Source organism: Rattus norvegicus, chromosome 7, assembly GCF_036323735.1.
Source record: "Rattus norvegicus strain BN/NHsdMcwi chromosome 7, GRCr8, whole genome shotgun sequence".
Taxonomy (NCBI): domain Eukaryota; kingdom Metazoa; phylum Chordata; class Mammalia; order Rodentia; family Muridae; genus Rattus; species Rattus norvegicus.
Genome location: NC_086025.1, coordinates 44,013,034 through 44,030,012, shown reverse-complemented (window position 1 = coordinate 44,030,012; position 16,979 = coordinate 44,013,034). Strand labels below are relative to the sequence as shown.

Sequence of the window (16,979 nt, the reverse complement as noted above, 5' to 3'; positions counted from 1 at the left end):
GAGGCAGGAACAGAGGTTTTAGAAGGAGAGGGAGGAGCAGAAAGGGGAACCAACATGGAGGCAGATATAATTGATCCTTGCCATGCATCTCTACATAGATACAGGTTGTTATGAATATTTCCTAAGGAATGGGTTTCTATAGGCATTTTTATCTTTTCTAGGTGGGTAGTCTATATATCCTTATCAACTGGCCGCAAGTTAATTTTGTGGATGTATTGTATACTGAGTATTTAACATAAATCTGGTTGTTGGATTAGTCTGTTGAGTCATGCTTTCACTAGATTGTTGAGAGTGTGAGCAGAGTTCAACAGGAAGCCATGATAGACTGTAGAATGCTTGGGCTAGCATGGCATGGGTCCACACTAGCACAGCCTGCGAAATGCGATGTGTGTGTCATGTGTGGTAACAACCCGCCTAGGGGACAGTGTATGAAAGCAGCTGATAGAGAAACAGCTAGAGCGTGCATATCTGCGAGGAGTCGGAACTCGAGGGAACCAGTCCTGTGCTTTTTAAATTTTACTGCAACAGAAAATATCACTGTATTCACTGCATTTTTGCTCATGGTAAGTGCTGCGTTCATGTACACTCTAATGTCATATTATAGTAAAGGATTATAAGGACCCTTTCTCCAACAAAGGATTTTGTTGTTAAGTGTGCAATAGTTTTATAGGTAGATAGAAAAGGTAAACCAAAGGACTCAGTGAAAGGAATGTGTGGTGTGGTATTAAAAATGAAATAAAATAAGAAGGAACATTGATACCTGTAAAACGCTTGGTCAGAGAGCACTCATCTGAGAGGAGAGTATTTGAGCAAATGGTAGAGGATAAGAACATGTTGTAAATCAAATATTTTCTTGGATCATTTAATAAACTTGAAGCTTTCTTTATTTATTTCTCTGCTTTGTAGACAAAGTTATGCTAATCCTAGCAAAAAGTAATACAATATACATAAAATGGTTTTATTATTCATATGCATCTCGTCCTCAGACACAGGCACTCACAGACCCAAACCCAAAATAAGAGACGATTTATTGAACACTCTGTATTATACAAAATCGTGATTCATTCCCCCATACACATTTATTAAAATTTAAAACTATGGGGCCTTGAAAAGTCCTTAAATTTTCAGAAAGACTTTATAATAGCTGAGACTTGAATCCAAAGCCTTAAAATTATTAAAAAAACGATAAGTAAACCATTTCTCTCTTACTGAACAGGTACATAACAAATAATTCTAATTATGGTCTTCAAGAAGAAACGACTTCTGCCCACTAAAGAAATGCATGGGGGAGAGCTTCTCAGAGTAGCATTTGGGAAGCCATTCCAGAAGCAAGGACAGAGCGCTATGAACTACCTACCTCTCGGATGTCCCTTTGATATTTGGTGTTCATTTCTTCTGTTTTAATGAGGTCCTTTCTTGCCGTCTCGGCTTCTTGTTCCACTTCTCCCACTCGGGAAGAAAGAGCTGCTAAGCGGTCTTTCATTTGGGCCATTTCATAGTTTTGCTTTTCAAGCAATTCTTGCAGCTCGACGATCTGGCTGGTGTCATCTGTGGAATCTATGGAGCCATTGGATAGACGCTGCAGGAAAAGGCGAAAGCGGGACACTTAGGATCTTCTTTATTCCTAACCCAAAGCATGAGAGGTGAAAGGAGAAACTAAGCAGCCGTCACAACGAGAAGTAAGAATTGTAAAACAAACTAGTGTTGGTGAGTATCTATGATTTTGATAAAACTGTTATTAATAGATAAAGAAAAATGGCACGGTGAAGCTGGAGAGGTCATTGAGCCGTTCCGCTCTTCCCGAGGACCTGGAAAGAGTTCTGCTTACAGGCCCATGTCACTCTAGTTCCTCTGGACTGCACAGAAACCTGCACACACTCATACACACACACACACACACACACACACACACTCACACAGAGAGAGAGAGACAGAGAGACAGAGACAGAGAGACAGAGAGAGACAGAGAGAGAAGGAGGAGGAGGAGGAGGAGGAGGAGGAGGAGGAGGAGGAGGAGGAGGGGAGGGTGAGAAATAATGAGATAAATACTTTAAAAAATATGAAAGGAAACCAGTAATTTTCAATCAGGGTGATAGATGCGTTTGCATAACAATTTAATATATATGTTATGTGCAAAATCTGTATTATTCCAGTGGCTATATGAACAATTCAAAGTAGACTGGGTATTTTCTTTCTTTTTTTTCTTTTTCTTTGTTTTGGAGGAGGTCACAAGTGGACTTGGGAAGACTGGAAAGTGAATGTTCTCATGATCCATTATGTGAAATTTCCAAATAATCAATAAAATATTATGTTTTTTTAGAAAAATAAAAAAAAATCTGTATTATGACAGATCACATACATGATTTTAATCAATAGATGGGATTTAAACTATACTTTTTTTTGATCCAAATTCTTTTCAACTTCACAGACTTTATTTCATTTTATGTTTTAAATAAAATATTTTATACACTTTCAACAGTTTATCTGGATCATGTTCTTTCCCTTCCCCAAAATATTGCCAGATCCACCCACCCCCAAACCTATCCAACTCTTGAAAACATACAGTCTCCTTATGCTGGCCAATTTCTCCTCTGCATAGGGCTCACGTTAGAGTGTGGTTGATGTACTTAGTGTCACTCCATTGGACAAAATTGACTTTCCCTTTCCCAGAAGGTGCTAGCTACAAGGAGCTTCTTGATTAGGGATGGAACTTTGCTTCCACCTCACCTTCTCAGTGCTGAGATTATTGTCTGGTTTGAATTTGCGCATCAGGTATGTGATGCTACGGTCTCTATGAGTTCATATGTGTATCAGTCCTATTATGGATGAATGATGGCTCTTCCTTTGAGTCATTAAACACTTATGGCTCTCACAATATTTCTCCCTGCTCTTCTACATAGACTCCCCAGGACTGAAAATGGGCCAGTTGATAAAAAAAATCACATTTAGGTCAATATGTTTAAAAATCTTTCACTTTCTATATACTGTCCAGTTGTAAGTGTCTGTTTTAGCATATACTGTAGAAAGAGTTTTCTCTAATGAGGATTATGCGATGAAATTATTCATTCACATAACAATATGTCATTAGGAGTCATTTTATTGATAATATTTAGCAGAATAATAGTATTACATTTTCCCTTATGGACCATGAGTTATGTAGTTTCAGGTTCTTGAACAATTTATCAATATTAGGTTTAGCGCCGTCTCATAAGATGGGCTTCAAGTCAATAAAAAGGAATGTCTTGTCATCCCCTCAACATATGTTCCATTATTATACCAGAATATCTTGCAGGCAGATCCTTGTTGTAGGCTTTTGGGTTTTTATCTGGGTGATATTCCATGATCACTTGTCTCCTCCTCTAGTGTGCAAAGTACATTCCAGCAACATGACAACGTGTCACTAGAGGTTAAGCTTCTAGCTGGGCACCAGCTTTAATTTTTCATGTTCTAGGACCTAAGTACATATTATTTTTCAGCAATAGGGCCCTTTCATCAGTCCGTGGAGGGTAACCAAAGCGTTGACAATCTCCAATGATATTCAAGAAATCTTAGCAATTTCAGCCAACTACTCAAGAAGATGTAATCCATTACTGGCATGATGAGCTCTACTTGGTGGTTGTAGGTATCTAGGTGAGGCATGGTCTCCCTTATCCTATAGTGACTGCATTTAAAATTCTTTCATGTACTTATGAATTCTAGAAATCTTGAACAGTAGTACGTTTCCATATGGCCTTTCAAAGAGCTTTTAATGACAGTAGGAGCTCCACATATTTGCTTCTTTACCCAGCATTCCATCCTTCTCCCAATGTAGTTTTATAGAGTGAAAATGGGACTCAGGTTTTAGTTTTAATGACACACATACAAATAACATTTACATTTTGTTGAAATAATATATCTTATATGATGATACCTCTGAAGTGTATTGCCAATACTTGAACATTGTATAAGCACAATGCACAGTGGAGGGGCCTGAAAATGGTCAATTATGCTGAAACCGTTACTTTCACTTTTTGGAAAAGATGTCTAGAAAGTAGGGGAATCTTACAAGTCCAAATATTTAAAGAAAACAGAGAACTCAATAACAACAAAACTAAACAAAAACATATGGAGAAATCTTCAAAGACATTAATTATACTTGTAATAAATTTAGTTTGAAAAAGGGACATCCAATCAGGTGCTGGATGACAATGCATTGTTGGAAACATTCCTTCTCTGAGTTAAAATAAAGCATGGCTATGTCGAGGGTCATTGTAATTAATAGCAAATTGCCACTGTCAAAAAAAGACATTTCTTAAAATAAGACTTACATATGACCAGATTTATGAAAATAGTTTCAGCACTGGAAATCATCAAGAGAGGAACAAAATAAAACCTTAATGGAATATTATCTCATGATTATTCTAATGTTTGTTATACAAATGCTACAGGACAGCACATGTTGGCAAAAATTTACATTGCGTGAATAAAAACTATATAGTCATTATGGAAAGTGAGAAGTATAAATATAAGAAAAATAGAATTGCATATAATCTACCAAGCTCACTGTTCGGTCTATAACTAACTATCCAAAGGAGTATTTTACTAAGCCATCTCTACTTGTTGTTCAATGTAGTATTATTCAGAGTAGTGAACATATGGCATCAAAATTCTTCCTAACAAATAGGATGTGTAGAGAAAATGTGGTACATATGCTTATAGGACATTGTATAACTTTACAACAAAGGAACTTTCTGTTTTCTGTACCATGAAATTGGGCTTGGACGAAATTATAAATATAATGAACCAGAAAATTAGTAAGAACATAATCTTGGTTATATGCAGAATTTCATGGGTATGCAGAGTCAAACAAAGTTAAATTTTAATATAGTGATATGGTAAACATGTAGGGAATAAGGAAGACTCACTAGAAAAGGAATACATTAATCAAAAAATGCAATGTTCTAGTTAGATTGAAGGAACATATTTTAGTGATCTATTGTACATGGGACTACCAGATAAAAATCAAGTGGAGTGTATAATCAAATAGGGCAGTGGATTAGAAAACTATCATTAAAAAACATACATTAATCATTTTTCAGTTAATAAGGCGAAATGATTAGGATGTAGACTTTGTTGAAAAACACCTACCTATCATACACAAGGACCTGAATTCAGTCCTCAATATTGTACCCAAGTAGGGAGTGGTCTAATAATAGAAAAAGAAAGGAGAGAGGGAGGGAGAGGGAGAGAGAGGGAGAGGGGAGAGGGAGAGGGAGAGGGAGAGGAGAGGGAGAGGGAGAGGGGAGAGGGAGAGGGAGAGGGGAGAGGGAGAGGGAGAGGGAGAGGGAGAAGGGGATAGAAGAAATGAGAAAAGAGGGAAGAGAAAGAAGAAAAGACAAGAGAAGGATGGGTGGATTGGAGAAATGAAGGGGAGGGAAGAATTATGGGAAGAAAGAAAGGCAAGGGAATAAGAAATTTGATCCCATAGAATCTTCAAAACCAACTTCAAGTTCTGCGTCTAGATTAGGACAAAGACTGGGAGGAGATGATTTCCAAAACGTGAAAGCTCTCAGTCTAGCAGAAGCGGGAAGGTCAGGGAAGAGCGGAGCAGCGCAGTTTGCTCTGCGGAGATACTTGCTTAACTGCATGAGTTCATTCCAACCCTCCATAAATTAGGAAACGTTTGAATAGAAATGGAAATGTATCCACCCATGTGCAATTTTGTTCCTAAGAAGCATCCCTCAGAACAGAAAATAGCCCTTTTCTAAATCAAGTGTCAGGCTCTCCCTGCTGGTTGGCTACCTTATTGGATCTGAGTCCGAGGCATGAGTTACAAGAAATCTCATCCACATCTTCCTCACACATCTCTGTGTGATCTTAGTTGTCCCTGCAGCTCCCATTTAACAATAAAAGACAAGCTTCTGACTCTTGGGACATATTCCCACACTTTTTTTTAAGTGCTTTTTCATGGTAAAGGTCCACACTTTCACAGATCAGAGATGCTGTCTTTACAGTGTTAAATCCTGTAAGACTATCGCACCTAATACACACCTAGCAAATGGTACTAGCCTCTGAACTCCGTCTCTCAGATCAGTGTACTCATGCCAGTCCTTGTGCAGATAGTTACATAATGAAAGAGTTCCCAGTTACCTCCTTCTTTTTTATTTTTTTCTTTTATTGGATTTTCTTTATTTACATTTCAAATGTTATTCCCTTTCTCAGTTTCCCCTCCAGAAACCTGCTATTTCCGACTGCTTCCATGAGGTTGCTCCCATACCCACCTACTCCCTCCCACCTCCCCAATCTGACATTACCCTACACTGAGACATCGAACCTTGACAGGACCAAGAGCCTCCCCACCCATTCATGCCGAACAAGGCCATCCTTTGCTACACATGTGCCTGGAGCCATAGGTCCACCCCTGTATATTCTTGGAATGGTGGTTTAGTCCCCGGGAGCTCTGGGGTGTTTGGTTGGTTGATATTGTTGTTGTTCTATGGGGTGCAAACCCCTTCAGCTCATTCAGTCCTTTCTCTAACTCCTCCATTCTCAGTTCAATGCATCCACCTCTGTATTTGTCACACTCTGACAGAGACTCTCAGGAGACACCTATATTAGACTTCTGTCAGTGTGCACTTCTTGGAACCCACAATAGTGTCTGTGTTTGATGGCTATGTGTGGGATGGATGCCCAGGTGAGGCAGCCTCTGGATGGCCTATCCTTCAGTCTCTGCTCCACACTTTGTCTCCATATTTTTTTCTGGTACTTTTGTTCTCCTTCTAAGAAGGACTGAAGCATCCACACTTTGGCCTTCCTTCTTCTTGGACTTCATGTGGCCTGTATATTGTTTCTTGGGTATTTCCTAGCTTTGGAGCTAATATCCACTTATCAGCGAGTGCATACCATGTGTGTTCTTTTGTGACTGGGTTACCTCACTCAGGATGATATTGTCTACTTCCATCCATTTGCCTACGAATTTCATAAAGTCATTGTTTTTGATAGCTGGGTAATATTCCATTGTGTAGATGTACCACATTTTCTGTGTCCATTCCTCTGTTGAAGGGCATCTGGGTTCTTTCTAGCTTCTGACTATTATAAATAAGGCTTCTATGAACATAGTGGAGCACGTGTCCTTAACAACTCCTGAAGAGTTACTCCACAAGCACCCCTCTACAAGCAACATTTCAGGAATGAAGGACAATAGTCACTGAAGGACGGTATAACTAAAACCCTACATTCGTGTGGGTCTCCTAACAATTGGTGCAGGGGCTGTCTCTGGCTATGTTGCTGCCATTGGATCCCTTTCCTCTAATCTCCAGCCTTAGATGGGTGGGAGAGGATGTACTTAGTCTTGCTGCTACATGATGTGCCAGACTGATTGGTACACATTGGGGGCCACCTCTTCTCTGAAGAGAAGGGAAAGTGGGAATAGGGGATGAGGTGTGTGGGTGGGGCTGGGAGCAAAGGTGAGAGGAGGGCTGGGATCAGGATACAAAGTGAGTGAGTGAGTGAATGAGTGAATACTACAGAATCCATCGCAATAGCCTCCCTCTTTCTTTGACAAGGTCCACAACCTGCCTTATGAGACAGTATCATTATCAAGTGTTCAGTGCTATCACATAAGCTCTGATCATAGGGATCCAACTAGAATCATAATACAAACGAGTAATCTGAATTGGTTTGCTGTTTTCTGGTAAGAAAGAAACCATTTACGCCTATACAGTTAAATTTTTAAATGTCTGAAAAATTATAGAATGAAATTCTGAACTCACTGGTTAAGATAATTTATGACTGTATTTCCCACAATGAAAAACAGCGATTATTTGCATCTGCAATAAACCCAAATGTCTTACAGAAGCCATTATGTTAAGAAAACGAAGGGTAAATCTAGAGGAGGGGACAACTACATTTCAGTTTACATGGAAGTCTACTCCAGACAATTCTACCCAAGAAATGCAGAAGGCCAAACAGCAGACTGGATACTGCTCTGGCCAGGATGCTAGGATTTTCTGCACAGTCCTACAGACTCACTTTAACAGGTGGAGCAATTGTTTTTTATGAAATTGGGTGGCGTTTATGCAGACATCTCTATAAACATGTAAAATTTTATGCATATTGGAAATTAATAGAGTTGCTTCATTAAAACACTTCACAAATCTGTAAAATGATTCAAAAGTACATTTAAAATGGAGCAATGCCATTTAGAATCACAGAATCCTAAAAATCTTTGTCAAACTAAGATTTACATTGCTGTCTTCATTTCACATCACTGTGCTAAAACAGTGTGAAAAAAGGAAACTTGGAGAGGAAAGGGTTTGTATCATCTCGAACTTCCAGGCTGTAGTCAATAATCAAGAAAAGTCAAGGCAGAAACTCAAGCAAGGCAGAAACATGGAGGGAGAAATTCAAGCAGAATCCATGGCGAAATGCTCTCACTGGCTTGTTTCCCGTGGCTTGTTATGTATGCTTTCTGTAGCTTCCTAGAACTTCCAGGCTTATGGTAACATTGTAGAATTTATATAAGTGTGTGTGTGTGTGTGTGTGTGTGTGTGTGTGTGTGTGTGTGTGTGTATAAATTAATATATAGGTATTAATAATATATATCTGAATTATGTGCATATTTTATGGATATTTCAATATTTATTTAGTACATAATAGTGGTAATTTTCTAATTAGGAAAAAATTTACTATTGCAATTCTGTGCACCTGAAGTTCATTAAAATCTTGTTTAATATAGTAACTTTTAATAGGTTTAAGATGAGGTAATTTTAAATAAATAAATATAAACAGTAATCAGGCAACTAAAATAAAACAGTTTTAAAATGTTAACCTTTAAATTCATTAAGTAGCAGAAATGTATTGCATTGCTTGGACACATCTGTGAAATTTAGATCGGCGTGTGAAAATCTGCTGGGATGATCTGCTGCTTTACTTTTACCTGCAGTGTTTATGACACTTCTCTGTTTATAAATATAAAAGCAGTTTTAAAATTCTGTTACGGATGAAACCAGGAGATGTTACTTAATTACTGTATCCCCACATTACAGCACAAGTCCCTAAAATAAAGGTTCATTTTTAAAAATGTATTCAATTCAGATTAACCATATATTTAAATATTAATTGATTACTGATGATGGGAAAGAATATTTGATGCCTTCCTTGGCAGTAATACACTTAAGAGTTAATATTTTATTTTCTATTATAAAGTTACTCTCAACATGTACACCTACACAGAAGCTAGTTTTTCCTCTTTGCTATATTTTAAATAGATTACCATTCACTCATTTGTCTTCTTAATATTTACAAATCTTTCTAAAAGAAAATAGAAATAGAAAAATAGAAGAGGAGATGATTGAAGTTGATCTTCCTATTAATTAAATTCTTATCATAGAGGCATAAATACCATTAAAATTCACTAACACCTACAGAGTGAATACTAAACAGCCCCCTCACTAGTAACTTCAGCATTTAATAATTAGCAATGTATTGCTGATTATATTGTCAAGAAGTTATAATGACATTCACAACCATTCCCATATACCATCAGACTTTTCTAGACTGGGAAGGAGTCTTGTAATGTACAAGAAACTCTTAAAGATCATTTTTTTTCTGGAGAAAAGCAATGTATAAATAAAGGTATATATAGAGCTATAAAATAAACACAGACAGATTCAAACAGGAAAATACTGATAGGCATAAAAATAATGAGAAGAGTAATAAAAGTAATAAAAATGTAGATGATTGATTTATAGTTAGCATAAATCAATAATGCATTAATGTAAAAAATGTGTCTGAATGAAATATTAAATATACTATTCCACAAGCCAACCGAAATATGAGTGAATATATAAATAAATTCTATTCTAAGCATAAGTACAAAAGCAGATTTTGGAAGGATTCAAGCACTGATGTGACCTACAGACACTACTGTTTCTTCCTAGTGATCATAAAGGGTCATGTAATATGCTAAATTGTTGAGCTTCCATTTACATCCAAGTCATCAAATAAGATGGTATACTGATTACAATAGCAATATTACCTGCCTTCCTCCCCCACAATATCTATAAAGATTCTAAGTGTGAGTTCAAATAAATATTCCTATATTGCTCAAATTCTTTAAGTTCTCATCATATGCTAGACACAATTATAAGTGAATGATGTAACTTAGTTATGTAATGTCCGCTAATTACATCAGATGCAGAACTGAAATTGGTGCACAATGAGCAAAGTAGTTTGGTTGACATGCTAAAACCTCAGGGGATGAAGTTTTCACACGATAACCTGCTTCCAATATCTGCTTCCAATAGCTGTATTTCTCATTCCTGCCTCCCCCTTTTTCTGTTCTTTCTTTCTTTCACTTATCTACTAATTCAGTAAGCCACCAAAATTCCAGCTCTTTTGATCTGTATTATCCAAGATACAAAGGAAGCTCCTGAGATGAACAAGACTCCTGCTTGACAATAACATGATGTGTGCTTTATTGAGTGTGGATACAAACAAACCATGTAACCAAATGTGTGCAAAGAACCTGAAGTCATTTCCTGTGTACAGACACAAAGGCTTTAAGGTTATAAGTCATAACTTGTATGAACTTTAGGACTATCTACAATATTGTTTTGTAAGTTTCCTTATTTTGCCTTCTTTTCTTTGTTCCTTTCAAATATCAGAACTGTTCACATCAAGTGAAATCAATTCAAATGTATTCAACATATATCCTGCTTTATCTTTTATTTAAGGTTCTCTCACACATAATTGGGAGCTGGTGTTTTTGATTTGCATTGTCTCCTTAAGTCTATTTTATATCTTTAAAGGTGCCTGTTTTCACCTTTTATAAATCTAGAGTATAAGCAAAGCAGAAACAAATTTTCACTCAGTGTCTGTGAATTTAATCCCTGATTATTTTTAGAAACATTTGGAGAATTGAATGAGAAAATGTTGATGCGCTCCATTCTGGACAATGCGAATTTAAAACAGCACCTGAAAATGGTGAGGTTTTTCTATGTAATTGTTTTTCAAATTTTCTTAAGTATTAATAATATTTAGATGGAACTGAGAATCACAGATCGAGGTCATGGTTGTACTTAATTGGTTGTTGTGTCTTATTAGTAATTAAGTATATATCACAAAAATAAAATATAATAAGGCAATAAATTATTGAAAAGTAAGAGTAATAGCATCATAGGCCCCAGAAGTTACTTTTTTCTTTAACTTAGTATCAACTGGTTATCTTTAAATGTTTCAAATCAAAAGTCCTCTATCATTCTTAATTTTAGTGCAACCAGTGGTCTTTGTCAGTAAGCCAAAACATACATGATCTTATGCCCCCCTTATTTATTTGTTATTTTTAACTGACTACGATTACTTATTGCTACTCATTTATGCATGCATAGTGGGGGCATCCACTGGGCATGGGGAATCTACCACTTGCCATACATCTAAATAAAACCGACTCTCCTTCCTCAAAAGACACCATAAGTTAGTCATTTCTCTTCCCCTAAAGGTGAGGGCTCAGAATCTCCTTTCATTTCTAAAAAGTTTAGTGACTAGATTTTGTGCAAGTCTTTTGAAGTAAATACAGGTGCTATGCATTTGATTTTTTTTTTTGGTAGCCAACAACAACAACAACAGCAACAGCAACAACAGCAGCAACAACAGCAGCAACAGCAACAACAGCAACAGCAACAACAATAGCAACAGCAACAACAGAGCAACAGCAACAATGGCAACAGCAATAACAACAGCTGCAACAGCATCAACAGCAACAGCAACAACAGTAATAACAACAGCAACAACAGCAGCAACAACAGCAGCAACAACAGCAGCAACAGCAACAGCAACAAGAATAACAGCAACAGTAGCAACAGCAACAACAGCAACAATAGCAGCAACAGAAACAGCAACAGCAACAGCAACAACAGCAGCAACAGAAATAGCAACAACAGAAACAACAACAGCTGCAATAGCAACAGCAATAGCAACAACAACAGCAACAACAACAGCAACAGCAACAAGAGCTACAGCAACAACAGCCGCAACAGCAACAGCAACAACAATAGCAACACTAGCAGCAACAGCAACAACAGCCACAACAACAACAACAACAACAACAGCAACACTAGCAGCAACAGCAACAACAGCCACAACAGCAACAACAACAGCAACACCAGTAACAGCAACAGCAACACCAGTAACAGCAACAACAACAGCTACAGCAACAACAGCAACAACAGCAACAACAGCTACAGCAACAACAGCCGCAACAGCAACAGTAACAATAACAGCAACAACAGCAGCAACAGCAACAACAAAATAGTGTCTCTTGTCCATCTTCTGGCTCTTACATTCTCTATTACCTCTTTCTCTACGTTGTTGGAGGCTGGCAGGAGAAAGGTGTTAACACAGATGCCCCTCTACAGCTGAATAGTCAGAGCAGTTTGGGCTCAGCACTTCAAAGAGTAGTGTATCCCTGCACTAATCACTACTTACAGCAATGAGAAGCCTATCTGACCAAGGTCCACAGCAACACAAATGTGTATAAATATATAAATATTTCTAGGCTAGTTTGACAACATGACTAGATTTAGAAGAGCAACATCAATAAATTTCCCCTTGGGCCTTTGTCTTCTCTAGCCAAGAATTTTGACATGTTTACAGTAGGACGCATGAATTCTCCCCTTTTAAGCAGGTCTCTCAGACTTAATTAAGAGAATGACTGGATCCCCTTATTAACAGTTTTACCACTCTTGCCTCTGAACTCATCAGGTTTGCTACATAGGTTAGTTTTGTAGCATACAGGATCCCATGCTGATAAGATCATCGATGACTCTGCTTCTCTGGCAACCAAAAAGCACCTTCCAGCATAATGAAAGCTAGCCAGCAAGGAGAAGTCGCTGGTCACTTCAAGATTCATTTACCTCCTGTCTTTTAACTAAAGTGCATTGTAACTTTAGAAATATTGTTTTATCTGTAATTTGTGTTGAACAACTAAGAGCAAAGTCAATTACCCATACTGTTTTGGGTACTTCTCTGAAAACTTGGACCAATAATTTTTAGGGCTGTATCCTGTGCCTGGCACTCAGAGTTGCATGTAATGACCAATGTTGTCTGGGAATAGTGCTCTCTCTCTCTCTCTCTCTCTCTCTCTCTCTCTCTCTCTCTCTCTCTCCATATATATATCCATCCATATGTGTGTGTGTGTGTTTGTGTGTGTGTGTGTGTTAGAAACTACTATGGTTTGATAGGCTTCTTCCTCCACCTTTAGTTTTAGTTAATACACTGCCTATTCCTTTCCTCAACTACCCTGTTTCTATTTCCACATAAATCATCAGTTCCCAGTATTCTCTCTGTATTAGTTTATATGTTCTGCTGTCATCTCTGGTTCTATTTTTCACATGGATTACAAGATCATAGACTCCCAAGTAGCTTCTTTACACATAATTTATTTTGGTTGAGCTTTCCTCTAGCCCCTATTTCCCAATCCCTGTCACTCTAGTACTATATGCTTGAACCTGTCTGCTCCTAGTACTCCCCATCTCTGTTTTCATTCCCCAAAATATTCTACTCTATTATCCTTCTCTAAATGTATCCCCTCTACCACCAATGGATTGTGTCTGTGTTCCTAAGTATTCGCATGTACTCCATTAGATACCCAAGACTGGAAAAAGTTCAAACTAGGCAAAACTCAAACATGGAGAAGGGAAGTAGTCCCAAAATCTGATGCCTTGCAACTAATATCTTCCCAGAAACAGAAAATTCCATTTTCTTCAATGCAGTGACATTGGTTATACAAACCAATAATCTGGGACAGAATCCATTCTTAGGTATAGTTGACCAAAACAAATTTAGCTCTCTCTCTGTTTCTCTCTCTCTCTCTCTCTCTCTCTCTCTCTCTCTCTCTCTGTTTCTCTCTGTCTCTGTCTCTGTCTCTCTCTCTCTCTCTCTCTCTGTGTATGTGTACATTTTTTAAAAGTTTATTCTTTTTTTCGAGAGAAAGAACGTGAAGCAGCAAAGGTAAAGAGGTGGTAAGGGGGTGGATGCCTCAACCTTATAGGGGAGGGGGAAGGATAGGGGACTTATGGACAGAAAAGCTGGAAAGAGAATAACATTTGAAATGTAAATAAAGAAATATATCCAATAAAAAAAGAGTTATTAGAAGATCTGGGAACAGTTGAGGCAGAGGAAGGAATATGATAAAATAGAAAAAGTATTAAAAAGACAAAAGTATTCTCCATTAGACTATATATGAAGGAAACAAAAGGAAAATAACAACAAAAAGAAAATGTACTGTAAGTACACATTACTGAAAGTTAAATAGATAAAATTATACTGAGTGATATCACTCAGACCCATGAAGATAAACAACATAATATGGAAGTTGTAGCTTCCAAGTAATTTATTAAATTATTTATAAAAATTACAATATTTCAAATTTCTACCAAATTTAAAAGCAAGAGTTTGTTTCTGTTAGTTTATTTTTGTTTGTATTGTTCCTTCTAATGAATTATAGTGTACCTAACTTTTATTCTCATAATATCTAAACTGCCATGTAAGTAAACTTACTATATCCAAAACGTTTGGATTGTTAAAAATGTGGCATATTATAGCATTTTAAATCAAACTTAACTAGGGAATTTCTGTTCAACTTTTTCATAATTAATGTTTATAAATATTAGAAGTTAAAATTAGTATACATCCCATATTAAATCTTGAAATAAACATTTTAAGCGATTTACATGAAAAACACACCTATAATGTTTAGAAATCTTGGATATTGTTTGCAAGGATAAAGACGGGAAATGACTAGGGTTAATATTTTATTATTTTATTTTATTTTTAATTAAAAAGTCACTAATGAAATTTCAGAAATGACTCTATGCTAAACTAAGAACTAAAGTAAGGCACTGGTTCTACCTTCTCAAATGTATCATTATTGAGTTTTTAGATGTGTATAAATTGTCCCTAAATGTGTTATGTGTTGCAGCCTTAGGTAACTCAATAATCAACATACCAACTAGGTTCCTGTCAGGATTACTGTTATTTGGATCAGTGGGTTCATTTTCATTTTGTTAAATATGAAGACACTTTTCCCATTTGGTTTTTTTCTGTTTTTTTTTTTCTTTTCATGAAACTCTGAGGTATTTTTATTTTCATTATTTCTAAAACTGGCTGATTGTGGACTCATCAAGAGGAAGCTACAAGAGTGACCAGATATACCAGCTTACTATTAATACTCCTAGGCATCTGTTTCTTAAGTGAGTCGAAGCAATTGTGTGTGCAAAGGACTGATGACAAATGTAAACCTACAAACATGAATTAAAGAGAAGAAAGTTTATCTTTTATCTGTATAAAATATTATTCCCATCAGGGAAGTGTGTATATGATTAAATATAAATAGAAAATTATGTATTCATAGAAACGTGATTTAGCATCAAAATAACCGTCAATGAAATCACCTACATTGGTATGGGCAAAGGCAAGCACTTTATTTATTTCTTGGCTAGATATATAGCCCACATTAGAGTAAGTAATGATCTGTTGTTTGGCTAAGAATTTGGGGATTTGAGGTACCAGCACGTGAGTCTAAATACTGGACCTCAGCTAACGTTGAGGAGTCACATACTATAACCAAACATTTGGAATGCCTCTTCCTTGTGAATTCAGTTCTGCATTAAAGACTATACACAGGAGAAGTTGCAAGCATTTTGTAAATACTCCCACATAAAATAAATTATCAGCTCTAGAAAAATAATAAGTATGTGTAGTTCTTAGAACAAGAACAAGAACACATTTACTAGCTTGGAGAAATGAGAAGATAGAATAGCTTCTGGATGTTGAACACTTTGGTCCACACAGGTCATTTTATTTCAGACACATTATCTGAAAAGAAAAATGACCAAGGTCTATGTACTAAAGAATGGGAAAGTGTCAGGTATATATTAACCTGTCGTGCAAATTATTTTGAAAATAATGTAATTGAGGAGCTTCTAAGCTTAAAACCCTTTCAACCTTTTCCATTGCAAAAAGAATAAAGTGAACTCTACAAGGGTCGGTAAGAATTTTGTTACCCTCACTATTCTCTTCAACCATTCCTGCTAACTTTTTGCACATTAGTATCTAATTATTTTGTAATTCTTCCATACCTACAATATAACAAAAAAAATCCACTCAGCACATTTGCACACCAAGTGCTTACTTTAAATACTAATTACTAAAATTTTCATATCTAATGCCTTATCTTTTTCTTAAACTCCAAAATAATATTTACTCAACTCCTAATACCGTTTGATTTTGCATTTTATCAGGTTTTTAATATGATGCTTACATGAATAATGCCCAAAATACGTTTTTACTAAATTTATCACAGGCACATGTCTTTTGAATTTTTACCACTACCATTCTACTGATCTGCATCTCTTAGTTTCCTAAGAGACAGGAGACCAAAAGAGGAAGCAGGCAATTGTGAAAGTGATTATCCCCAAGAGCAGCATGGCTGTTGTAGAAACTTGCAGATTAACTCCATCACTCTAGAAACAGTAACAAGATAAGCACTGTTGAGCCTGGCTTTAAACAAGGTAATTTGTAGTGTTCTGAAATTAGATTAGGTGAAAATATTCTTTGGGCCACACTAAATCTAAGAACACAAAGAAACCTTTAAAATGATTTCATCTAAACTTATTTCCTTGCTGCTTTTTTTTTCTTTTGTTCTGAAACATTTGACAATAATTCTTGGGCACTTGTGAGGAATGAAGTCCACTTTTGAGGGTACATCCAGTGAGGCTCTTTTGTTAACTAGTGGGTCAACTGAATTCTTGAAGTTCTGTTACAAAACATCCCCACATGGCTGGTGATTTACCCTGATGATGTAATTACAGTGACGTTATTACCCTGAACAAGACGTGGTATTTATCACACATTCCCCAGACTAAATTCTGTTTGCCTATGCTTCGATAGACTTCAAAAGCAACGATTAAATTATAATCCTATTATAAATTATTCATCAA

The 16,979-nt window shown here is 36.6% G+C and overlaps 1 protein-coding gene across 50 annotated transcripts in view; it reads right to left on the bottom strand.

The window, feature by feature from the left end:
* Ppfia2 (PTPRF interacting protein alpha 2) overlaps positions 1–16,979 on the bottom strand; it is a 474,298-nt gene that overhangs the window by 96,543 nt on the left and 360,776 nt on the right. For all 50 annotated transcript variants that reach the window (XM_063263774.1, XM_063263778.1, XM_063263775.1 and 47 more), the window contains one exon: positions 1,358–1,579. In XM_063263774.1, coding sequence (XP_063119844.1) covers positions 1,358–1,579 — 222 coding nt within the window. The remainder of the gene's footprint in view (positions 1–1,357; positions 1,580–16,979) is intronic.